General features: G+C 54.2%; 1 protein-coding gene across 1 annotated transcript; it reads left to right on the forward strand.

Annotated features, from left to right (window-relative positions):
- The first annotated feature begins 6,077 nt into the window (after nt 1-6,077).
- LOC124235722 (sorting nexin-33) lies at nt 6,078-17,672 on the forward strand. Its single transcript, XM_046654094.1, has 2 exons — nt 6,078-8,535; nt 14,848-17,672. Exons 1-2 carry the CDS (start codon nt 7,065-7,067, stop codon nt 15,099-15,101), a joined length of 1,725 nt encoding a protein of 574 aa, XP_046510050.1. The 5' UTR covers nt 6,078-7,064; the 3' UTR covers nt 15,102-17,672.
- Nucleotides 17,673-26,141: the final 8,469 nt, after the last annotated feature.

The raw sequence follows: 26,141 nt of genomic DNA on the forward strand, positions 1-26,141 counted from the left end.
AGGTAAAGTGTTTATCCTCCTGAATTTTGTGTCTATTTTTACCTTTTATTTAAAGAGAAAAATAATTTTATCACTATACATACGTCCCTAAATATATAGAGAACCTTCTTACTCAAAGTGTAGCCCGTGGATCAGAGAACATGTTGGAAATGCAGAATTTCAATTGCCGTTCCTGGCCTACAGAATCAGAATCTGCATTTAACAAGATCCCCAGGTAAAGTGTATGCACACTGACATTTGAGAAGTGTTGCTTAGAAGACATCGCACCATATGGAGTTAACTGTATGTAGCTGTAGTTGCCTTTTTTTTTTTTCACTGCTGCATAACATTCCATTGTTTAGCTCTATACAATTTATTAATCTATTTTCCTATTGGAATTTTTTGAAGGGACTGTTTTTAGCAGTGCTTCTGTTAACATTATTGTAGGTCTCCTGTTGCACATATGCAGTAGTTTCAAGTATATATCTTGGGGTAGAATTGCTGAGTTTTAAAGTATGTGCATGTTCTACCTTACTAGATCTTGCCAAATTGTCTCCCAAAGGGCTCATACCAATTTATACCCCTTTGGCAGCACATGAGTGTTCCCTTTGCTTCTTATTCTCACTAACACTTGGTTGTTAGTTTTTTGAAATGTTTGCCAATCTGGTGAATGTGTGATGGTATTTCATTGTGATTTTAATTTGCATTTCCCTGATGAATAAAAATTTTGCATGTGTTTCCTCCTCTATGAAATGCCTCATGTCTTTTGTCTATTTTTCTATTGGATTGTGTGGTAAGTAGAATAATGGTTCCCCAAAGATGTCCACCCAGAGCTTGTGAATATATTACCTCAGATGACAAAAGGGATTTTGCAGATAAGACTAAATTAAGGATTTTGAGATGGTAAGATTATCCTGGATTATCTGGGTGGATCCCATATAATCACAAGAGTCCTTTTTGTGTGTATGAGGAAGATTTGCCCTGAGCTAACATCTGTGCCTACTTTTTTATATGTGGGATGCGTCCTGATGAGTGGAGTGGGTCCACACCTGGGATCCGAACCTGCAAACCTGGGTGCCAGAGTGGAGTTTGTGGAACTTTAACCATTCAGCCACAGGGCCCACCACCACGAGAGTCCTTGTAAGTGAAAGAGGTGGGTGGAAGAGTCAGAGGAGAGGTGATGATTCAAGCAGAAGTCCCAGTGATGTGATTGCTGGCTTTCAGGATGAAAGGTGGCCAAGAGCAGAGGAACGTGGGCAGCCTCTTGAAGCTGGAAAAGGCAAAGAAATGGATTTTTACCTAGAGCCTCCAGAAGGAGCACAGCCCCAGCTGACAACTTGATTTTCGCCCAGTGAAATCCAGTTTGGATTTCTGGTCTCCAGTAGTGTAATATAATGAATTTGTGTTATTTTAAGCCACTAAGTTTGTGGTAAGTTATTACAGCTGCAATAGGAAACTAACACAGATTCTTTTCTTTTCTTTTCTTTTTTTTGAGGAAGATTAGCCCTCAGCTAACTGCTGCCAATCCTCCTCTTTTTGCTGAGGAATACTGGCCCTGAGCTAACATCTGTGCCCATCTTCCTCCACTTTATATGTGGGATGCCTGCCACAGCATGGCTTGCCAAGTGGTGCCATGTCTGCACCCGGGATCCAAACCAGCGAACCCCGGGCCACCAAAGTGGAACGTGCACACTTAACTGCTGTGCCACCAGGCCGGCCCCCAACAGATTATTTTCTTTTGTTTCGAATGGATTTGAAGATGTTCTTTATATATTCTGGATCTTAATCCTTAACGAGTTATCTATGGTGCAAATATCATCTCCCAGTTGTACTTCATCCCCACCCTTCATATTCTGCCAGCCTCGCTCCCTTCCATCCTCAGCCTTTGCTCAATATGTCTGCAGCAGGACTCTTGGTTAACTTCCTTCTCCCTGGACCATAAACATAATAAGTAAATTATACGTGTTAGCAGGTGATAAGTTATGAAACAAAACTGAGCAGGATATAGGAGAGCTTGGGGCGAGGATGGGCTGTAATTTTAAGTAGGGCATCTCAGGATAGGTCTTATTGAGAAGGTGATATTTTATAGGGGTTTAGCAATGTAGGGGAAGAGCATTTCAGGAAGAGGAAACAATGCAAATGCCTTAAGACAGGAATGTGGCATGTCAGAAGAGGAGTAATAAAACCATCTTGGCTGGAGCAGAGTGGGCTAGGAGGGGAGGAAAGGCTGCTCAGATAACAGAGGTTCATAGGCCCTTGTAAGGACTTTGGGTTTTTTTTTTTGTTGTTGAATGATATGAGGACATTGAAGCATTTTGAGCAAAGGACTGCCATCTAACTTATGTTTTAAGAGGATCACTCTGACTACTGTGTTGAAAATAGACTGTCAGGAGGCAGGGGTGGAAACACAGAGATCATTAGGAAGCTGGTGCAGTGATCAGGCGAGTAAGATGGTGGCTGGGACCAGAAGAGCAGTAGTGAGGTGCCAACGAGAGAGGAGTCCCAGGATGATGATAAGAGTCAGGGATGGCTCCAATTTTTGGCCCAAGCAAGTGGAAGAAAGTACTCATCACCTGAGATGGGGAAGGCTGCCAAGTTTGGGGGGCAAAATCAGAAATTCAGTTTTGGACATGTTGGGCTGGAGATGTGTATTAGACATCCGAGGGGAGAGGTCAAGGAGAAAGATATGTGAGTCTGGAATTTTAGAGAAAGATTTGGGCTAGAGATTAAAAAAAAAAAGTGGCGGGGGGGGGACTTATTGGCAGATAGATGGTACCTGTGTGAGATCATCAAAGGAGTGAATATGGATGGAGAAGACAAGAAGACCACTCTTCTGTAGTCACTCTACTGTTAAGAATTATTGGAGAGAAGAGGATGAGCAAGGTAGAGGGAGACCAGGAGATTATGGTCTCCCCAGTGCAAGTGAAGAAAGTGTATCCAGGAAGAAAGAGCAATCAACCTGGTCAAATGCTACTGAGGTTGAGTAAGAGGAGGACTGAGAATAACAGGTTACTGATGATCTTGACAAGAATAGTTTCAGTGGAATGTGAGGGTGGAAGACTGGCTGGAGGGGTTTAAGAAGAGAAAGAGAGGAAAGAAATTGCAGCCAGCTAGTATAGATGACTATTTTGAGGAATTTTGCTGCAAAGGCAAGCAGAGAAATGAGGCAGTAGCTGGTAGGGGGAGTAGAGTTGAGAATCTATTTTTTAAAGATGTGAATTCACTCTTTCCTCAATACCCACCTCTTGTTGGTTGCCATTTCTGTCAATTCTACCTTCATAAACTCCCAGATTTACCTCTCTCTAGCCCATTAACCCTGCCCTACCTCTCATCATCTCTTGTCTGCATTACTACAGTAATAGTCCACTGTCCTCCCTGCTGCCACCAGCGGGGTCAGTCTGGAAGCCACTGGCCACAGATCTCCCTTGCTGACTTCTTTCCTAAAGGAGGAAAGGTAGATGCCTGGATAGGGGGTGGATGCTGTTTTCTGTGCACAAATCAGGGTCAAGCAGGAAAGAGAACACACTCCAATTAAAATAATGTGAGGAGAATTTAATAAAGGGACTTTTTCCAAAGAAATGGGCAGGGTGTAGGGAAACCACAAAGATTAGTGCAATTTCCTGAGACTAGTGACCAGGGGTTCCATTACCCCTAGGCTTGAGGGTCCCTGGAAGGGAGGGAATGGAAGATACAGGTTCTGGAAATCTCTGTCAGGCTGGAGAGTGAGTTTCCCCCAAGAACCTGGAAATAAGGGTGGCCCCTGAGAGTTAGAAAAACCCACCCAGCACAGATGTGGAAGTAAATCCAGGATGGTTGATCTGTAAACGTGTGACCCAAGTGTTCGGGAAACAACTAAGGACCATCAGTGTGGTGGCTGTGGGCTCCTTAGGGGAGTAGGGCTAGACTAGGACCCCAGTTGGGTGAGCAGAAATCCCATCAACTGTATTGAGGTAGTGGAGGTAAAATGGTTACAACAGTGTCTAGCACTCAGCAAACACCAAAGAAGTAGTTGCTATTGCCAAACGCAGTCTGGAGAGAGGCTCTGTGAACAGAAAGAGATCACAGAAAAGGGGCATCCCAAAAGCAGCTGGGGGAAACATATTCAGACTCTGGTCACAGAGATACTAGGCTGAACTGAATCCTTAGAATCAAGGCTGCCCCATGGCAGAGGACGAGATCTCAAGGTTTCTTGACTGAGAGACTTGTCATACCGTCCCCTCTTCCCATCCTGGCAGTTCCAAGTTCACTGGGCTAACCTGGTAACTGGGCTTCCCAAGGAGCAGCCCAAACTGCCTTGACCTGTTGATGCAAAAATTCAGGTCTGCCTCACAGTTGTATTTCTCTGTGCAAATTAATACGTGGACTTCCGAGGTTTGGACTACATAAAAGCCTTTATTCTGTTCAAATGCCAGCCCTGCATAGGAAATAGAATCTACTCACTGCACTAATGAAGTTGGGTTTGGAGCCTGAGGCCTGCAGTTCACACCCCTCAGAATAGCCGAGGGTGCACACCTTTAGCAGCGCTACCTTGTGCCAGTTAATCTGCAACAAGTGGGAAGAGTGAGAATGAGAGGGAAGGAAGTTCTGGCTGGAGGGGGTAGGTAGGCAAGGCACCAGGGCACAGCCAGGAAGGAGAGTAGTGGCTGAAACCTTTGCCTCACCTTAGGCACCTTCTCCAGGAAGCCTTTCTTCATCCTTGCTCCACCCAGGCTGGGCTCAGTGCCCTCCCATTCACATTTCATGATACTGGTCACACAGAGCGGGAGCATCTGTTTACTTGTCACAATACATCTGAGCTGCTGGGAGGATACTTTCTTACTTATCTTTGTAGCCTAGGGGTCTGGTATGGAATAGTTACTCAGGTAATGTTTCCTTGAATGCATGATTGAATAAAGACAGAATGGATGAATCAAGGACACGAGGGTGGACTGTAAACCCTCCATGGCAGGAACCCTGACTGCCTTGTTGTGCTGTAAGCCCCAGTGCCCAGCATAGTGCCTGAGTTAGTGCCCAGTATTCTGAATGAGCTGACCAAGGGTCAAATCCCCTTGCCTCTTCCCAGAAGCCTACCCCCACCACCCCTCTCCCGCTGCTGCTGGCAAAGACAGAACATCCAGTGTCCCCGCGCCGCACAAAGCAAGAGGGAACTGGATTGTGCCTGAGAGCTTGTTCCCTGCTGCTACAGATGTAGGGTCTTGTCCTTCCTCCTCTAGGAAGTCGCCCAGGGCAGGGGTGCTCCTGGCCCTCTCTGGCTAGGGTATTAGGACCTGCAGCGAAGAAGCCACTCAGGCTTCTTCGGTGAGGGTGCAGCTGGCTCTGGGGCCCCCTCCAGAGAACAATCCCCAGGCTGCACCACGCCGGGGCGGCGGTGGGGAGCAGGTGAGAGGTAAGGGGACGTCTGCGGCTCTCCACGCACCCTTCCTCAACCCCCTCTCCGGGGTCCCGGCTCTGGAGCCCTCCTGGTAGCCCCACGCTTCGCAAACTTTCGGAGTTTTCCTCCACTTGCGTCACGGAAAAGGCAGGAGGGTGACGGAGTCCAGGAGGCGAGGCGGCGGCAGCTGGCGAGCTCCCCCGCGCGGCGCTCAGGCCCCTCCGGGCGAGAGGTGTCTCCCCGCGAGGACAGACGGATTCGGGGGTGCGGCCGCCCTAGGAACTGATCCTGGAGGCCCGCAGCCCCCTAGTTCCAGGGTCGTCTCCTCCCTCATGCATTCCAGTCTCAGCTCAAGCGAGTGACGGCGACGGCCAGAAGGAAAGAAACCAGGAATAGGCGGGAGGGCGGAGCCGGCCGTCCCTGCCCAGCCGGGATACACGGAAGTGCTGTGGAGTTTGCCCAATTCCCCAGCCTGATTCTCCTCCCTCCCTCCTTCTCCCCACCCCTCACCTCCCCCCTCGGCTATTCCCTCCTTCCTCGGGACGCCACCTCCCGGAATCGCCTTTTTTTGTTTTGGAGCTGGTTTCTCGCTGGCTGCGCAGAGGGGCTGCGAGTGCTGGAGGAGGAGGCGGGCTGGGGGCGCAGCCTGCCGCCCACCGGCCAGACCCCGCGGGGCCGAGAGGAGGACGGACGGACAGACGGCCGGGCGCACCATCTGCTGGCGGGAGCTCACTCTCCAAACTCCTGTTGACTGTGTGCGTGCACGCCAGGGGTGGGGTCCCGCGCACCGAGACTGGTTACCGCGGGGGTTACCTTGGAACGGGGGTCCTTGGACTCAGATCAGGGTCAGCTTCAGGCTTAGAAACTGCTGAGGAATTAGACAAACAAAAGAGGCCACTCAGCTAGTAGCCAAAAGTCGCCTGAGCGGCTCGTCGCGCCCTCTCCTTCACCAGGGTGGGGGTTGGCCACTTGGGAGGCGGGGAGAGGGCGCCCGAACCGGCCCAGGGCCGGCCTGGGCCGCTGGGGTTGAAGAATTGGCTGCTCGTTGTGTAAGCCTCAGTCCTTGTTTTCCTGGCCTGGCTTGTTGTGAAGCCGGACACATCCACTCTTGGACTGGATTCAGAAGGCTGCTGCTTTTCTCCTTGCCCCCCTTGGATTTTCTGGATTTTTGAAAACCCAGTGGCCCAGGAGGAGGAGGAGGAAGGAGGAAAGAGCAGATTTGCAGAGGAATGTGAGAGCCTCCCAAGGCCTGAGGAGCCAGAAGGAGCTGGGAGCCAGAGCTGCTGGGGTTTCTGGAACGGTGGCTTCCGAGTGATTCTCTTCTATTTTAGAACATTATTCCAGTGGAAAGTGTCGAATTCTTGCCCTCTCAGAGCTGGTTTCTCCGAGTCACTTGACTTTTCTTCTGGGAGTAGGGGGAGAGAGAGACTCCCCCGTGAGGAACTGCCAAGGGAAGGGAGGAAGACTATGGACATGAGCCCTCCCTGCTCACATGTGTGTGCTAGGAGACCAGAAAGGGCAGTTTCTGGGCCATGGACATTGTTTTGAAGAGGAGGCTGGACAGCATCAGTGGGTGCTGAGACCCCGCCTTAGGGGCTGAGACTGAGTTGCTGTAGCAGGCCTTGAGTTGTTAGTGCATTCTTGGACACCCTAGTGAGTGTCCCCAGTTCTGGGCAGGACCCTCTCCTCATCTTTCTCTACCACTGGCCCAGCCATGGCACTGAAAGGCCGAGCTCTCTATGACTTCCGCAGCGAGAACAAGGAGGAAATCAGCATCCAGCAGGATGAGGACCTGGTCATCTTCAGTGAGACCTCGCTGGATGGCTGGCTGCAGGGCCAGAACAGCCGTGGTGAAACAGGGCTCTTCCCCGCGTCTTATGTGGAGATCATCCGTTCTGGCACCAGCTCCAACCATGCCAACTACTCCAGCAGCCTTGCAGGTTCTCTGGGCACCCAGGCAAGCTTGTATGACAGCTCCAGTGTGGCCAACACTTCCAGGAGTGGTGGGGGCAGTGGCTTCCTCTCAAACCAGGGCAGCTTTGAGGAAGATGATGATGATGACTGGGATGACTGGGATGATGGATGCACAGTGGTGGAGGAGCCACGGGCTGGTGGGCTGGGCACCAACGGGCACCCTCCACTCAACCTCTCCTACCCTGGTGCCTACCCCAGCCAGCACATGGCCTTCCGGCCGAAGCCACCCCTGGAGCGGCAGGACAGCCTGGCGTCTGCCAAGCGAGGCAGTGTGGTGGGGCGCAATCTCAACCGTTTCTCATGCTTTGTGCGCTCTGGAGTGGAGGCCTTCATCCTGGGTGATGTGCCCATGATGGCCAAGATTGCCGAGACATACTCCATTGAAATGGGCCCTCGTGGGCCCCAGTGGAAGGCCAACCCCCACCCATTCGCCTGCTCAGTGGAAGACCCCACCAAACAGACCAAATTCAAGGGCATCAAAAGCTACATCTCCTATAAGCTCACACCCACCCATGCTGGCTCACCTGTCTACCGGCGCTACAAACACTTTGACTGGCTCTACAACCGCCTTCTGCACAAGTTCACTGTCATCTCAGTGCCCCACCTGCCAGAGAAACAGGCCACAGGCCGCTTCGAGGAGGACTTCATTGAGAAGCGGAAGCGGCGGCTCATCCTCTGGATGGACCACATGACCAGCCACCCTGTGCTGTCCCAGTATGAGGGCTTCCAGCATTTCCTCAGCTGCCTGGATGACAAGCAGTGGAAGATGGGAAAACGCCGGGCAGAGAAGGATGAGATGGTGGGTGCCAGCTTCCTGCTCACCTTCCAGATCCCCACAGAGCACCAGGACCTGCAGGATGTGGAGGACCGTGTGGACACCTTCAAGGCCTTCAGCAAGAAGATGGATGACAGCGTCCTGCAACTCAGCACTGTAGCATCGGAGCTGGTGCGCAAGCATGTGGGGGGCTTCCGCAAGGAATTCCAGAAGCTTGGCAGTGCCTTCCAGGCCATCAGTCATGCCTTCCAGATGGACCCCCCCTTTAGCTCTGAAGCCCTCAACAGTGCCATTTCTCACACGGGCCGTACCTATGAAGCCGTTGGTGAGATGTTCGCTGAGCAGCCCAAGAACGACCTCTTCCAGATGCTTGACACACTGTCTCTCTACCAGGGCCTGCTCTCCAACTTCCCTGACATCATCCACCTGCAGAAAGGTAAGACCCAGTGCAGGCAGGAGACCCTTACTGAGTCTGCACTCTGCTGGGCACTGGGGATATGAGGATGGCCTAGACAGAAGAGAGCAGCTCATCTAGTCTTTCTGTCTCTGTCTCATTCATTCAGTCCACAAGTGTGTTGAGCACCTCCTATGTGGCAGGTGCAGGGATATTATTGTGGAGGGTCTGGTCCCTGTCCTCTTGGAGCTTGCTGTTTACCTTCTTGTCTGTTTGTTCATTCATTCGTTAATGTTCTCTGTTTCTGTCTCATTTACTCATTTACCCATCATGCACTGAGCTCTTTAAGGTATCAGATTGGGTCTGGGAATACGGAGATGACCAGGGCCCAGGCCTTGCCCTTGAGGAGCCCACAGGCTCATGAGGGAGACGGCCACAGACCCAGATAACAAAGAGCACAGAGAGTGGCCTGTCTTCCCACTCCTCACAAGCTCCCCTCCCTGCCTTTGCAGCTTCGGAGCCTGGTCTCACCGCTGCATATCCTATCTGTGAGCTCCCTATCTGTGTGCAGGAGGGTCCCTGTCCCCATTTTGCAGATGAAGAAGCTGGTGTTCACAGAAGGGTGGTTGCACAGGGAGTCCATGGCCCAGCTGGGAATGTCTGTTCCTCCTGCACCTCCCTAAGGACACATCCCTGTTGGCTGCCTCCCAAGGCCAGCCATGTTTTCAGTTCTCACGGCCCCCTCCATGGGAGAGGAACAGGATGGACCCCTGTCTGTTACTGTGGGGCTGTCAAGGAACTGCCAGGGAAGTGACTCATCCCGGGTCACCTAGGGGCACCCGGGCTGGGCTGGGGGAGGAACCAGGGGTCCAGGGCACTATCCACATGACCCATCCAACTCCCCCTTCCCGAGCCTGACTTGTCGTCTTGCCTCAGCAGTGAGTCAGGGGCTGACCCGGCAGGTGGCTCAGTCCTGGGACAACAGGCAGGGCAGATGTCAGGAGAGAGGTGTGGTCCTCCCTGGGGCTGCTTGGTAACTCAGGAAGAACGTCTGCAGGGCGTGGGGCTAGCTCCCTGGCCTCTAGGCCCTGAGGTCACGCCTGGCTTGGTGGGGAGTTTTCCTCTGGGTGGGGCCTGGAGGCAGGCCTCTGGACTGAGTCTGGGGGACAGCAAATCCCACCCCTTACCTCGGTACCCAGGAGAGTCTGGAGTAAACCAGCCCTGCTCTCCTTTAGCAGGAGGTTGACTTCTAGACCTTCTCCAGCTCCCAGCCTCCTTTCTCCCCTCACTTTCTCTTCCTCCTTCTCTTCTCTGCCCTTTTTTCTCATCTCCACATACCCCTTCTTCTTGCCTCTTCTTTCAGCTTCAGGAGACCAGAGGCCTGAGTTCTAGTCTTGGCTCTGCCCCTAATTTACTGTGTGTCTCTGGGAAGTGCTTTTCCCTCTCTGGACCTTAATTTTATGATCAATAAAACAAGGGAGGGTTGGGGCTGGCCCCGTGACCGAATGGTTAAGTTCACACATTCTGCTTTGGCAGCCTGGGGTTCGCCAATTCAGATCCTTGGCATGGACCTACACACTGCTCATGAAGCCGTTCTGTGGCGGCGTCCCACATAGAAGAACTAGAATGACTTACAGCTAGGATATACAACTATACACTGGGGCTTTGCCAGGGGTGGAAAAAGGGAGGGTGGAACCATGAGCTCTTAGCCCTTCAAGAGGGTGGGGGAAGGGACTCCTGGGGAGGGTCTTTTCGAGGATAGAGTGATACCTTAGTGCTGACTGAGCTCTGGGGCAGGGATAGGGTAGGGGAGGTGGCCCGGGGCTGGCTCCGGCCCACTGGGGCAAGTGTCTCCTTGTGCGGAAGTAGAGCCACGTGCGCTGCTGCCAGCGCTAGGGCCTGGGAAAGCTGGTTCGACCAGCTCCTTTGATGGCGTGTTCCTGTGGGGGCAGCTGTGAGGGCAGCAGGAGGAGGGAAGCAGGGCCAGAGGATTAAACAGCTGCCCCCGTGCAGTGCCTGGGGACCCTCACCCAGGGCAGAGCTGGGGCGAGAAGGCAGCGCCATGCCCAGGGCTCCCAGGCTCACATTGAAGCAGGAGGGAGTGAAGCCAGACTGGCCTTTCTGACCCTGGGGTGGGGAGACAGAGCTGAGAGAGGCCGTTTCTGAGTCTCCACTGGAGGTGTTTCTAAGAGTGAGGGGCCAACAGTCCTCTGGGGTGACACATTCAACCTCAGACAGAGGCCAACCCACCTTTCCTCCCGTGGAGGACCCCTCTCCAATGGGCCAAGCCCTTCTAGGCTTACTCCTTGTTCTGGGCTCTGCATTGCCACTTCCAAGCCTGTGGTTGGGCAAGTTAGGGAGAGGGGCTTGGAATCTGGCTGGCAGAACTGGGCATGGGGCAAGGGGAAGGTCCCATGGTGGCCCTGTGAGTGGATCCTTTTCTCAGAGGAAAGAGCAGGAAGGTTGGGTCCTGGGTCCCTGGATTCTGTCCAGCCTGTCCCAGCATTTAAATGGATGGCCAGTGTGTGGGAGAGGCCATAGATGGAAGGAGATGGAAGGCCTAGGTGGGATCAGGAAACGAGGATTTGGACAAACATTGCCTCTGAGGTGACCTTGAAAGAGTTTTCTCCCCTCGGTGTCCACGTTAGTAAAATGGGACTTTGAGCCCAGTTGGCGCTGACATGAGGCCCACCAACCCATCTGCCTGCTGGCCCAGTCCCTGGAGCTCAGTCCAGGGGTCTCCTAAGAGAAGGCAACCCTATAATTAACTGTCCATGCTAGGGCAGTTTGGAGGTGACAAGGAGCCCTAGGACAGTTACCCTGGGACAACAGGGGAAACAGTGACTGTCTAGGGCAAGCTGGGTCCTGTGGTCCCTACCTGAGAGCCAGCCAGGGCAAGGCTGTGTCCTAAGGCTCATCATAAGCCAGGGAGGTCAGTACGGTCCCCTCCATTCTACAGATGAGGCACAGTGGGTGGGATGACATGCAGAGCAGGAACTGGAGCCACATGTGTCTGACCCCACAGCCCAGGCTGTTTCTACTGTGCCAGACGGATGGGGAAAGGAGTGCCCCAAGGGTGCCTGGGGTAGATGAGCCAGAAGGGGAAGGATGAGGGAGGGAGGCTTGGGTCCTCTAGCACTCACTCAGCTGCCATCCCTGGTGGGCTGGAGGCAGGCCCAGGACCACAGAGCGTGCACGGAAGGGCCGTGGAACTCACAGGTTGGCCAAGGCAAAGTGGCTCTTGCAGGACCAAGCTCTTACCTGAGGGACAAGTGGTCCAGCCTCTGTATTCTGGGCCATCATCTAACCCCTCCTTGATCTCCCCTTCCCAGCTTCCGTAAACAAAGAGAATCCTATTGCCACAAGCCACCCACAGCTGGTTTTTGCTGTGACAGAAAAGCATTTTCACTCAGTTGCACGTAGTATCTTGAGCTCTTATTCTCTATCAGCCCTAAATACTTTATACATATTAGTTCATTTAAACCTCAACTATACTCTAAGGCGAGTGCTCTTATTATCCCATTTTACGGATGTGAAAACTCTGAAGCATTGTACCAATGTGAGCAGTATCACATCTAGTCCCACCTGTCCCATTTGACAGTGGGGAAACCTGCAGCCCAGGCAAGAGCAGTGGCTTGCTGGAGGTGACACAGCTGGGACTAGGACTCAGACCTCCTGTCTCCAACCTGGGGTGGTGGTAACGCCCTCCAAGAGATGGGGATAAGATGGATTAGGTGGGAGCTTAGGGAACATGCCTGGGACCCTGGATCTCTGAGGCTTCAACCCTCCTTTCTCCGTTCCTGGGCTCCAGCCCACAGGACAATTGTCAGGGCAGGAGGCTCCCCTGGGTCCTCAGTGCTCAGGTTGAGTCCTAAGAGGAAGACTGGGGGGATGCTGGACAGGCTTGAGCCCTGAGCCCTGACTTCCAGCAGATCTCTGGGGCATGTTAGTGTTAGCTGGTCCTGGACCCAAATCTGAGTCACAGGGTCGAGAGGTGACAGAGAGCAGGGTGGGGCCTCTGCCTCCCCCCGACCCTTGTGGCCTTTGCCCCCCATCCCTGACTTCCTGTCTGTCTCTGGATACCTAGCAGTTGCAATAGATTCCTTCCTATTATTTGGGCCTCAATCTCCTCATCGACAAAAGGGGCCTTTCCTTTCTCCAAGACCATGGGCAAGAAAAGCCCTCTTGAATGCAGGTCCACCCCCACTGCACCCAGACTTTTTCAGGCAGGTGGGATCCAGGCTATTTCAGTGTATTCTCTTCTAGTAGGTTCCTTTTGCTGAAGCTTAACTCCAGTTTCTTTGTCCTGCTGTTTTCTACCTTCCTTCTTATGGTCCTTTGTACCCCTTGGAACCTTCTCAGATACCCGAGTCCATTGTTTGGGGGCCCCACACAAATGCTTGGAGGACCCAGCCTGGGCTCCTTGCAGTAGAAGTGGTGTCTACTCTCCAACTGTGGAGGGATACCTCTGGACCAGGCATCCCCACTTATGGGGCAGGAAGGAAGCTGGGAACCCCTAGACAAGTCTCTCTCCTTTGGGGCCTCAGTTTCCCCTGTACAGTAGTGGGATGGAAGTGGCATAGGGGTTGGACAGCTGGCCTGTAGGGCCTCTCCAGCTCTGAAGGCTCTTATTCAGGCCTCACCCTGGGTCATGGGGTGATCTGTCTTCTGCTGCCCAGGCCTGGGCAATCAGAATGGAGCAGGAGGTAAGAGGTGATTCAGGGAAGGTGGAGGAAGGACTGAATAGGCTGGGAGCTGGGGACTGTAGAGTTCTTTGGGGTCCTGTGTGTAAGCAGCCGTAGAGATTCTCCAAACTTGAGTCGGTCTGCCTGAAGTGCCACTTTTAGCCAGTTAGCCACACACCTGCCAGCTAATATGGATACTGCCTCTTCTGAAGGCATCCAGAGTTATTCCAGCATATAGAGCCTTGGCCTGGAAGATAGTAAATGCTCAATAAATGCACCAGACAACTTGAGTGAGAGTAAAAAGAATACATCTCGAAGGCCCTCAGAGACCTCCTTAAAGGAGAAGTGGGAGCGTGGATAATGAATGTGCTGTTCGTGTGCAGGAGATGCTTTGAAGTGCTCGAGTGTGTTGTCCTTCATGCCAACCCTTCCCACCTCCTGACTCTTCTCTGTACCGTAGATTCCTACAGCCCTGGGAGGAGCGAGTGCCAGGCACAGGCCAACTGCCTCCTGCCAGCAGCAGCCCTACTGCCTTCAGTGTGGCTTAGTCAAGTTCCTGTTAATTCAGAACTGAGATTCACTCACCAACTGCTTGTTGATTCATCCAGATTCTTCCAAATTGGGTCCCCTGCCCAGGTTCATCCCCCACCCCCATCTGTCAGCTGGTTATTACAATGGCCTCCTCTAGTCCACTGGAGTCTGGAGTGAGGAGGGGCCAGGTCCTGTCTGTGGGGGAGACACATACAAAGGAGAACTCCAGGTGGCCTTTGAGGTGCTATTTTAGAATCAGCAGTGTGATGGGGTTGGGGAGAGCTCAGGAGAGGAGAGATAGGAGAGGCATTCTGCCGGGGGGTGCTGGGGGAGTCTCTAGTGTAGAAGTGGCACCTGATCAGGGCCTTGAATTATGCATTGGGATCCAGCAGGCAGAGATATGAAGGTAGGAAAGAGCCTGGGGTCAGTGTGGAATGGGTGCAGGGCCAACTTCCAGAGGGCCTCACGGGTCAGGCACATGGGTGGAAACCTTGATCTGTAGGCAATAGGGAGCTAGGGAAGGCTTGGAGCCATGGGTGCCCAGCTTTGCTGCTCTTCAGGTGCTGTGGAGAGCCTCTCAGGGGCTGGAACTGAGGTGGGAGACCCTTGGGGGACTGTTGCAGCAGTCCATTGGGGAACAGTTTGAATCAGTTCAGCAGAGATGTATCAGGGTCTGCTGTGGGCAGGCCTTCTTCTGGGTGCTAGAGACATTGAGCTCAAAGGCCCAAGGGAGGCAGTCAGAGAAACCACAGGGTGGTAAGAGCTGTGGTAGAGGGAAGTCCAAGGCACCTCAGAGCATTGGGAGGCACCTAATGCAGTGGGGGCTCAGGGAGGGTTCCTGGAGGAGGTAATGTCTCAGCTGAATTAGGAGCCAGTATCAGAGATGCTGAGGCCTGTGGTGGGTAGGGACAGGCTGGTCCTGGAAATAAATACAGCTAGCAGGGCTGTGACTGGTGGGGTGTGGGCTGCTGGCAGTGCCATAGGTGGCTGGACTGTGGGTCTGGAGTCCAGGAACGAGGTCTGAGTTGAGCTTGATGAGGGTGTTGGCTGCCCTTGAGGGGGCTTGTGGAGGGTTTAGAGAGCAAATTGGGGAGACTAGAGCCCTAACCTCCCTTGTCCTCCACTCTACCTGTGCCAGGTGCCTTCGCCAAGGTGAAAGAGAGCCAACGCATGAGTGACGAGGGCCGCATGGCTCAGGACGAGGCAGATGGCATTCGCAGGCGCTGCCGCGTGGTGGGCTTTGCCCTGCAGGCCGAGATGAACCACTTCCACCAGCGCCGCGAGCTCGACTTCAAGCACATGATGCAGAACTACCTGCGCCAGCAGATCCTTTTCTACCAGCGGGTAGCGCAGCAGCTGGAGAAGACGCTGCGCATGTATGACAACCTCTGACTGCGTGTACCTGGCCCCTCCCCACCCCAGGCCTGGTTGCTGCAGTACACTTTGCTCTCCAGACCTCCTGTACCAGTAGTGGCTAGGGGAGTTGGAGGTGGGTTTTAGAGGAGTCATGGGTACCCCTGGGGAAGTCCCCACCCCTTAGAGATGGGGGCACAGCAGGGGTGAGAATGGGGCCAGGAACCCTCCAGGCTGAGGCCTGGGCTGCTGGTCAGTCACTTGAGGCTAGGCCAGGGTCTTAGCCTCCCCTAGAGCCTATAGCACTCACTCACCTGGCCACCCACCCTCATTCATTCAGCAGACACCAGGGCCTGCTGTGACCCCAGCTCAGATGCCGAGCACCAGAGCTGCAGCACGCCTGCCCTCAGGGAGTCCCCAGTCAAGGTGAAGGTCAGACATCAAAGAGCCAGGAGTTCCTGGAAGCTCACAGAAGGGACCACTCATTCTGCCAGTCAGGGAAGACTCCATGGACTAGGTGACATTTGAGCAGTGTCTTGAAGAATGACAAAGACTTGCCAGACAATAATGGGGACAATAGAGGAGAGGACATTTGAGAGAGACGAAGAGTGTAGCAAAGGTGGAGGCATGAAAATACCCCTCTTCTCTCCCTTACCTTTCCCAAGCAAGTTTGGCCCCCCTCAGTGGGGATTCTGGCCTGTGTGACAGAGGGGAGGGATCTTCCTTGCTACCATGTCCCTCTCCCTGCCCCACCTCCACCCCATGCAGGAGAGGCTGCAGGCCAACTCCCTCCTGACTCCTCTCCACCTGTTGAGTCCCATTGCCCCTTGGTTAGGGCACCATGCAGCATCTTTTCCCTGGGCTCAAGGTGCTGAGACAAGCTATGGACCCCAGGACCCTGGTGGCACCTTCCTGGAGGGGACCCCAAAAAGTTACCAGATATTTGAGTTCACCAGCAATAACTTCCCACATTCTGAGCAGGCTTGGACCTCAGGCTCCCAGGATCTCTGCCCCTGTGAACCCCAGCATCCTTCCTTTTGCACAGTGGGAAACCCAGGGGAAAAACACAGGGCCGGCCCGCCCACTGCCCCAGGGATCCTGGGCCACCTGCCCACAGCCAGCCGCACTGTGATGCCAGCCAGGTCCTGGTTGGGTTGTGCTGTCTCTCACCCACCCGTGTTTACATCTTTGAGGGGGCCACTCCCTCCTCCCCTGCCAGGGCATGATCCAGCAGCGGGTTGGGGGAACTGACAGGTGCCACCACTGGCCCCCCCAGGAGGTCATGGCTGCACCCACTACTGCTGCTTGAATCTTTTTTCTTTCTTTCTTGTTTTCTTGATAAATCTTTTACAATTAAGATAACAAAAGCATGACTTTTTTTCTTTTGGTCTGGAGGAGATGAGGGGTGGGGGAAGAATAGAACCCTAATTGTCCCTGGGAGTTATTGGCCCAGATTCTGAGGTCATGGTGGGCCTAGAATTTACCCCAGAACCTCAAAAGTTGGGGTGAGGGCTGTGCTGATGGGAGGTGCTAGCTGGGGAGCTAGAGGTGGCCATGGGCCCTAGCTGGATGCACACCCTTCCCAGACCTCACAGCCTCATCTCTCTAATGGGTGGAGTCCTGCCAGGGGGTTGGCTGTGCTGCTCTGTGATCTAGTGATCTAGGCCTGAGAGTCGCATGAGGAAGGGATAGGAAGCTGTGCCCAGGACAGTCTAATCCACAGGGGATTGCTCTCCCCACAGAGGTGTGTCCCTGTCTTGCCCCCAGGAAAGCCCTGTCCAGGGGAGGGGGTGGGGCTCAGAAACTGTCCTTTCCAAGCAGTCTTCCAAGTGGCTTCCAAGTGGGAAATGGAGGAGGACCCTCAGCCATGCCCTTGGGGGTGCCCCAGGCAGGATGAACAGGAGCATGTTCATACACAGGACAGAAGTGCACTGGTGAAGCCACAGTTCTCTTTCAGGGCAATAGGGACTCGGAGGAGGGAAGGCTGCTGGGGTCCAGGCATCAGGGGAGGCTCTGACCAGGCCAGGGGCCCCGGGAGCTCGTGGGCAGTGAGATGGGGTCAGGGGCAGCAAAGGCTCCCCGTTCAGTACAGGGCGTCCTCAGAGGAACTTCTGGAATGGGCCTCTGGCCTTGGGTCAAAATTAGGTCAGATTTGGGACTTTCTGTGGAATTTTCCCCTCCCTCCTCCCTGCCCTCCATCCTTCATTTTCCAACCCACCCAGGGACCTTCCTGCCCTTCACTTCTTCTCAGCTTTGACCTCCAGGTGGCCTTCTACAGAGGGCACTCTGACCACAGGAGGAGGTCTCCTTCCTGAGGCCAGTCTGCACAGAGGTGATGGGAATGCTCTTCTTAACCCAGAGTGCCTGGACCGTCCCCGTTCATGCTTCCTGCCCTGGGAATAGTATTACCCTCTTGTACTCCTTCCTCCCACTCCTCCCATCCTCAGAGTGAGGAAGTTGGTCTGACAGTTTTCTCAGGGGGGCTTGGACCCAGGAGAAGAATCAGAATGTGATGTCTTGGGATGGGTCAGGCCTACTCCAGTCATCCTGAGGTCTCTAGGCTGGGAGAGGCGTATGTGTGGTTGGGGAGTGAGGATGTCACAGTCCCCCCCGCCCCCCCGCCCCCGGTTTCTTTCTATCTCTGTGGGTTGGGGTGTTGGGAGAATTTAAGATCCGTCTGGGCTAGCCAGAAACCCTTTCAGCAGGGGACTGGGGGACCAGTTGGGGTGGGTGTCCTGGTGGTGGCAGGGCCTTCTAGCTGGCCTCAGTCACATGCCAGGCAGATGTTCCAGGCTGAGCTGGGCCCAGCTGCCTCCAGTTCCCTCCCTCACTTTTCTGTGAGGTGTTGGAAAACAAGGCGTCTCTTTCTGCCCTGGTCAGCTACCAGGACCTGGGGGTGGGTGTCGGGGGACCCCGATCCCCAGTCTTGGCCCAGCCCAGGAAAGAAGTCTGCTTTGTGGTCACATGGTAGGGTTGGGGATGGAGGAAGCCCTCAGGTCCTGCATCCTGTCACCTTCTGGACACAAGAGGGCCGTGAACCACTATGCCATAGCTGTACCACAGCTGTGCCACACCTGGAGCAGAGCCAGGCCTGGGGGAGGCAGGTGGCTCTAGGCTCAGCTTAGCCCCGCCCCTCTATCGCATGGCAAGTGCCATACAGTCATCCACATGTCCACAGTCACAGAGACAATTGCCCAACACAAAGCAGACACAGCCACACAGCCACACAATCTGCCCTCAGGCACATAAGCCACACCTGGCCACACACACATAGGCATGGTCATATACTCAGCCATGTCCACAAACGTGTTGTCATCCATTCACAGCATCAGCCTCAGCCACATCGTCACAGCCATACCAGCGACACACACACATTTAAACACACACGGCCACAATATCATACATGCTTATAGCAAAGGTGTCACACATATGTAGCTGCACTTGGACTGCAGCTGCACCACCTTCTGAGGGAGCCAGCTGGGCTCATCTGTCATCTGACACCACCAAGTTCCATTCCTCATTGCACAGATGGGGAACTTGAGGTCTAGTGAGGGGTGGCAGCTAGTAGCATCACCCAGTGGGGAAGGGGGATGCTCCAGGGCCAGCACCCAGCTCTCGGCTGGCTCTGTGGTCTGGCCTTGCCCACCCCTGGGCCAGGCTGCCTCTGAAGGCCCCTGGCTGAACCCAGGCAACAAAGCTCCAGGCATCTCCCATCTCTTGAGCCAGAGCTGAGGCTGCGGCATCTACGCGAGCAGGAGCCAGGAGGTGGTGGGCAGGGCCCAGGCCTGGGCGGGAGGAACATTCCTGCACCATCTCCTCCCCAAGCATGTGAGGACTGGGCCCGCCCTGCCTGCCTGCCTGCCCGCTGACTCAGGCCTCCGGGAGCCAAGCCTGCTCAGCTCACCACCTACCCCAACTTGCTTCCGCACCAGTTCAGCTCCAGTACCTCTCTCCACTGGCTGGGGCAGAAGGAGACGGTGAGCTGTAGCAAAAAGACCACGGGGAAAAAGAAAAATTCACCTCCCCCAGACATAGCTCAAAAGGGCTGATTGTGAAACCCTGCTCCAGGGTTCAACATAGTTTAACACAAACCTTTTTTCCTTTGGTTTTGTTTTGTTAGTCAAACCCCAAATGCAGTCTGGTCTGTTTAAAAAGCAGTGTTTCATACAGTGGTGGCCTCCTTGGTCTGCACAGCAGCCCTGGTAGGCATCATTATTCCATTTCACAGATGAAGAGACCTGCCTAGGATCATACAGTGAGGCCGAGGTGGGGCTGGACTTGAACACAGCTCTCTGGCTTCATTCCTTAAAGTCACATGATTAACACATGTAGGTCCGAAGGAAGAGGGGGTGGCAGATGTCCACTCCAGAGGTGTGTAAGAATGGGAGGCCGGCAAACCAACTGCTGAAATGCGACGGGACTTTGAGGGTAGGATGAGTCCCACCAGCCCCCAAGGGATGAAGAGGCTGATGACAGCATTGCATGGTGGCATCTACAGTGACTCAGGATCTCCATTTACAAATAACCATGTGTGAGGAACATCCCTTCATTTCTCTGTCACTGACCTGAATTTCTCTTTTGCTTTCTCATTCTCCCACATACTAAAAAAGGTAATCTGAAACCAACGTAGGGATCCCTCCTTTCCCCAGGGATGCACATAAATTTTGGAGATGGCACATTTGAAGACCATAGACAGGCCCCTGGCACTTTGAATTTTAGGGGCTGAATCACACACATGAAATGTGCCTAATTCCACATTAAGGGTAAATCATATATACGGATTTGAGTTGGGTTCAGTTTATTACTTGACAATGTCTTGTCTTGTAGGTATTTAATTAAACTTTATTAATTTTGATTTCGTCTTTTCCCTTTCTTTTGCTTCTTCTTTTAGTGTTCTGCTACTTTTTTTTTTTCCTGGCTGCCAACGTTGTCGTGGGTTCTTGCAGAGCTCCTGGACCCCGGCTCAGGGCCTGTGGTGCCCACCATGGTCCTAGGTTAGCATGGGGCCTTTTGGTCATCTTCCCCCACGTCCTCCCTTCCCACCATCTGCTCCTTTGATCTTCATCCTGAGGCATCTGTGGGTCTGGCCCTTTCTCTGTTTTGGGCACTCAGGGCTCCCTCAATTGCCCCTTTATCTTGTGGGCCTCAAGGAACCTCAAGGGGCTAGCAAAAGTCCCTGCTGTGGCCTGTGGCCTCCTCTGGGGCTTAGGGTCATCACTCCACAGCTCCCACCACATGCTCAAGCACAAGGAGCTTTGCGGGCTGCTTAGAGACCCTGTGCAACCCCCTGTCACCTGAGGTCTGGCTGCCTACATGCAGCTCTGCCTGGGAAGGGGTCCAAGTCCCCACTGCTCCTAGCTCTCCCAACCTCTGGGGCTTCCACCCTCCCCTAGTGTAGGCAGCACCGTGGTGGACACTAGATGGCCAGAATTTCACAACCACCTTGTATGCAAGAGATTCTCAACATCATTGTACAGACCAGGAAATGGGGCCCATCAAGGGAAGTGCTAGAGTAGCCGAGCTGGTGCGAGACGGGACCCAGGCCTGGGCCACCCATCCTGGGAGGCAAATGGCTGATGCCCAAGGTACAAGTGGAGGCTGGCTGGAGCCGGAAGGCCCCTGGAACATCTTCTGGGCTGACCTGATCTGCCTTGCTGCCATTTTGGCAGGACTGCTTTGGGCAGGGTGAGTATGAGGGTCCACTAGATAGCCCTGCTACCCCCCAGATAGTAAGAGGCCCCCTGGTTCCTTTCCCTCCACCACCTGAGGCAGGCCCCCAGTGGCTGAGCTGGAGCACAAATCCTACTCTTCACACACTTGTTTCTTAAATGCTCCATGCTTCCATTTCTCCATTTATCACAGGAGTTCCAGATGGCTGTTGGGAGGGTTCTGTGAGCAGCACATCAGCTGGACAGTGCCTGCACACAGCCAGTGCTCAGGTAGGAGCAGCCTGGATTCCCAGCCTCTGAGTGGAGCCTCAGAGCAGCCCTGGATAGAGGCAGGCCCACTTCATAAGTGAAAAAACTGATGCGGTGAGCCCCTTAAGGCCTGTGGCAGGGCTGGGCCTGCGACTAGGCCCCTGACCTCCCCTTGACCTTGATCTTTGTCCCCTGTTGTCACCCTGTCTTCACAGGAATCAGACTCCTTGCTGGCTGTCATGGTTATTTGTCAGTCCAGGGCAGGATACTGTCACACACACCATCACACACAGGATGGCATGGCCCAAGAGTGAAGAGATGCAGGCTCACACCTCAGGCCTTCCTCGGGTGGATTCCTTGGGGGGACCTCAGGCAAGGTCACCACTCAGTCTCAGTTTCCCCCAGTATCACTCAAATGATGGTTATCATGATTACACAGGGGCACAAGTTCATGAGTATGGGCATTGTCACTGCTCCAGGTGTGCTGCATCCTCAAAACCAGAGAGGGGCCTTGTGGACTGTGTTAAGAGTTTAGAATCTGGGCTGGCCCCATGGCCAAGTGGTTAAGTTCACGCCTCCGCTTCAGCAGCCCAGGGTTTGGCGGGTTTGGATCCTGGGCGCGGACGTGGCACCTCCTTGGAGAAGCCTTCCCTGACCATCCAATCTGAAGAGCCTTCCTCGTCCTAGTCCTCTGACCCCTTACCCTGCCTTGTTTTTCTTCATTTTACTTATTATCAACTGCCAATTACTATGTGAATGTATTTAACTTTTTATTATGAAAAGTTTCAAAAATATACAAAAACAGAGAAACTAGTATAATGAAGTGCCCACACTTCAGCTTCAATAATTATCAAGGCTGGACCAATATTTTATTCTCCCACATCCCTTGCTTCCAGCAAACTCCAGACATCACACAATCTGATCTGCAAATACTTCAGTGCAAAAGCTAGATTTTAGATGTATCTGTCAGAAGGCAGCCTTCAGGGGAGCTGGGGTTTGTCTGGCTCATGGCTGCATCCCCGGTGCCTAGCACAGTGCCTGGCTTGCAGCAGGTGACCCAGGACATCTGCACGGCCGTGTCTCAGGTCTCCAGGGAGGGTATGTGTGCAGGCTCTGGTTTGCACAGATCTGCCGCCATCATTGAGTGCGTTTGCATGTGCCTGTGTGCATGGTTGCGTGTGGCAGTCCCATGAATGTGTGTGTGCACATGTATGTTGCTGCAGGAGTTGGTGGCTGAATGCATGCTTCCTCCCTGACATCATGTCCCACACCTCCCAGGACCCAGTGACTTGCTCCTGGGAGTATTTCCCTCTTTCTCAGAAAGGCTTGGAGTGTGAAAGGGTGGGAGAAGGGTACGCACCAGTCCTTGCCCCATCCTCTAGAGGGCTGGGTTCAGGCCAGGGTGGCCCCGAGAGCCCCTCCCTGTCCTTCTCGGGCCAGCAGGCCAGCAGGAGGCTGAGGCTGTTCTGTCCCGGCTGGCAGAGTGGACAGCCTCCTCCCTCCCTGGCACTGAAGCCCTGCCCAGTTGGGCTGGTGTCAGCTTGGTGGGGCGTGGGGTATGTACGTATGAGGGGTGGTGGTATCCCATCCTGGCTCATTCCTAAGGTTCCTAGGGTAACCCCTGGGTAGTTGGGCAACTGAGGCCACTCAAACTGGGGGCGACTGGCTGCAGAGCTCTGGCTCAGGGGCTCAGCTGCACCGGACTTCCCACTCCCATTCTGCATCTTAAGGGGTTGGCCCTGGAAGGTGGGCAGTGTGGAAGAACATGCTTCCAGCCCAGCACAGGTTTACTCCCAGGGGCTACTTCCTGTCAGACCAGGGCTTTCACGGTTGCTTCTCTCAGCTTGACCCAGACTCCCTGTCTGCTCCAGGGCCCAGTCTCCTCATCTCTCAGGCTCCACATCATCTGCCCCAACTCGCATGCTCTGCCTTCACTTCAGTACTCCCTGTTCTTCAGGGCACAGCCCAGGCTTCCTTCTCCAGGAAGGACCTCCTTCAGGTCTTCCCCGAGTCCACCCCTCCCACCCTGCCCACCTCCACCTAGGCAGGCAGGTTCCAGCAGGGCTCCTCCTTCTTGGGTCCCCGGGTCCAAGCCTCCTCCAAGGAAGGCCAGATGGTCTCTGCCCACCCCACCCCAACCTCAGGGAGAGTCCTCTGAATCAATGGGGTGGGAGTGCAGAAGGGGAGGTCAGAGCAGTGCTGCCAGCCTCTCCCACCTAGAACTTGACCCTTGCTGCACACCTCCCTCTCCCTGCCAAAGCCCAGCAAGGGAGAGTGCCTCGATGTCCCTCTTTTCCAGATGGGAAATGTATGCATTTGGCCTTCCAGGAGGACTAAGCATTCATTTAGCACCTGCTATGCACCAGACACTGTGATGTCTGTAACAAATTACAACAATAACAGTAACATCAGCTTTGAACATTCGTTAGGCACCTTCAGTATGCCAGCCTCACATGCTAGGCAATTCAGTCACAACCACTGTTATTACAGCACTAATACTAATGGTCAACATTTACTGAGCATTCACTATGTGCCTAGTGCTGTTCTAAGAGCTCTGCTACAATGATGACCCTTTGAAAAGAAGCCTTGGTCAGCTGCACTGTTTTAATAGCTCCTAACTGAGGCAGAGGAGTGGGAACTGCGCTGGGGCCTCTGTCTGGCCACATCCCATGGATGCAGGTAAGGATGGGAAATGGGGCAAAAAGGAAGACAGGAGGTGGGGCTCCAGGCAGAAAGCAGACTGCGAGCTCCCCCAGGCCTGGCTCCATACTCTCTGGGGTCCATGATCCTATCCTGAGTTAGAACAGGTGGGTGGACTTGTATAAGTTCATTGGGGGCAGACAGTCACCACCTCTGCCCTCCCTCCTTCAGTTCATGGGTTCTGTCCCCAGACTCTGAGGTTCTCAGGGAAGATCATAGGGCTGAGGTGCTGAGGCCTGGAACGTTCTTGGGGTCCTCAGGCCCTGCCCCAGCCACCTGTCCAGGTGCCATACCCCTAAGGCAACCTTTCAGCAGGACCGACTCAGAAGGGGCCCTTCACCCTGAGTTGCTGCCTTCCAGGAGTGCCCAGGCTTTGCCAGCCTCACCCACCTGTCTGCTCGCTCAACAGCTCTTTACAACAGGCTCCACCTTCTCCAACAAGACCTGACAGGGCCACCCTGCTGCTCTCTGGGTCTTGGAGGTCTCTATCCTGGCCAGCACGTCTGACAGCCCTGGCCCCCCACACTTGCCCTGATGTCTCTCTAGGTGCCAGGAACCCCATTGCTGAGAGGTGTATCCTTGGCATCTGGAGGGGTTCTGAGCCTCCAGGAGGCCCAGCTCTGCCAGTGAATTGCTGTGTGATTGTGGCAAGTCACTCCTCTAAGGTTGGGATTCAGCCCCCCGTTGAATGCAGGGTCCTATGGGTTGGGTAGAGGGGGCTCACCCCTAGCCCTGCTTGACCCCTTGCCCCTGAAGATTGCGATCTGGTGAGCCCTGCAGTAGTTAGACCAGCTGGCACGGGAGGTTCTGAGAAGGGGCTGTAGTGGAAGGGGGAGGCTGAGCATGGGAGGTTCTGGGTTGGCTCCCCCTCCTGTCTATTTAATCAACTGTGACTCTACCTGTGGTGTGCCTCCACATATGATTTGGTAAAATTGTCCTGCCCATGGGGTCCTGAGCAGACAGACCCCAGGTGTTGGGGTGGAAGGGAGCCATGAGTGAGTATGGAGGGAGAGAGGTGAGCTCTGAAGAGTCTGGGAGGCACAGATTAAAACCTGCTCCTTAGAAACTTAGGGCCTGGGCCCAGGTCACCTGGGCCCTGGAGGGGATCTGGGCGCCAGAGCAGTGGTTGGGAGCCCAGCCAGCACCCCTGGGGGATGAAGGAAGCAGGGAACCAGAGGGAGAACTCAGGAAGGGAGGTCTGGGCAGGATTGGCAGTTGGAGACCTCCTGGCCAGTGGGAAGGGAGGGGCTGGCTCTATTCTGGCAGTAGAGGTTTACCAGATATCTACTACGTACCCAGCCCTGGGCCAAGCTGGACCCTGCCCGAATGGAACACACAGCATTGAATTGTGTTTATTACAAGGTACAGAGGACTGGGGACTTTGCCAAGTCTGGGGACCTCAGCCACCTGGGAGGGAGGGGAGCTGGGCACCCCAAAGGTACTCACAGCACACATGCTGGGGCCACAGCCGGCATTTGTTCTGGGGGTAGAAGGGACAGACAGTGTGGCAGCCTCGGTCCAGCCTCTCTTGCTCCCCACCCTCTGCAGGATGGAGAGCTCTGGGGCCCATCGCCTCCTCCTGACCAGGTCTGGGTGGTAGCCTGGTGGACAGCTGCTTCCTCCTCCTTTGCCAGCTGCTGCTGCTCCACCATGGGGCAGACCTGATGCACTGACTGGTGACCTTGGCCAGACACCTCCTTTTGTTCCTCCCTTTGCAGAGGAGATCCAGACAAGTGGGGAGGGAAGGACCAGCTGCACTGCAGAAGGCAGGGTGTAGGGGGTGCTACACTTTCCAGGGACCTGTCTTTGGGAGGTAAGTGGGGGGAGTAGGCTACTTCCTGCAGACCCTCTCCACCGGATTAGACCTAGCTGCCGGCTTCACCCTCGTCGGCTTCAAAGTCTTAGATAATCCATCTAACCTGGGCCTTCAGGACCCCAAGACTGGGTCACTTGAGTCCTTTGAGACCTCACAAGGCAACAGAAAAAAGCCTTGGATTTAGCTCCAGGCTCTGGGCTAACAGAGCTGGTAGTTCCCAGGTTGGGAGGCAGGGGAGCTCCTCCAGCCCCCAGCTGAGGCTGTTTGGGTAGAAAATTCCATTCTTGGTCACTGATTGATTTAACCAAGGCTACTTCTGTCTTTAGGGGCTTCTAGAACATCTGAAATGTGAAGGAACTCAGCACAACCCACCAGTTATCCTGGTGGCCACAGGGGGCCCTCTTAGGAGCTGGCACCTTTTATGAGGACAGCAGCTGTCAGTTAAATACTGTACCTCATTGAGCTGAGGATGGAAATGTGACCAGGAAGTAAGCTGGGCATTAGCTGCATCAGCGTTAGCTGCTGCGTGGCCGCCCCTTCCATGGAAAGACCCAACATTCTCTAAGGAGAGAAGGAAGCAGCCAGAGCCAGCCATCCTCCTATTCTGGGCTCGCCCTCACCAGCCAGCTCACACTGCCTGGTTAG

This window comes from Equus quagga, chromosome 2 (assembly GCF_021613505.1).
Source record: "Equus quagga isolate Etosha38 chromosome 2, UCLA_HA_Equagga_1.0, whole genome shotgun sequence".
NCBI classification, from domain to species: domain Eukaryota; kingdom Metazoa; phylum Chordata; class Mammalia; order Perissodactyla; family Equidae; genus Equus; species Equus quagga.

Excerpts from the sequence above, each read along its gene's own strand:
- LOC124235722 (XM_046654094.1), top strand. The coding sequence starts at position 7,065 with ATGGCACTGAAAGGCCGAGCTCTCTATGACTTCCGCAGCGAGAACAAG. Across the intron at positions 8,536-14,847 it reads CATCATCCACCTGCAGAAAG|GTGCCTTCGCCAAGGTGAAA; the intron begins GTAAGACCCAGT and ends TACCTGTGCCAG.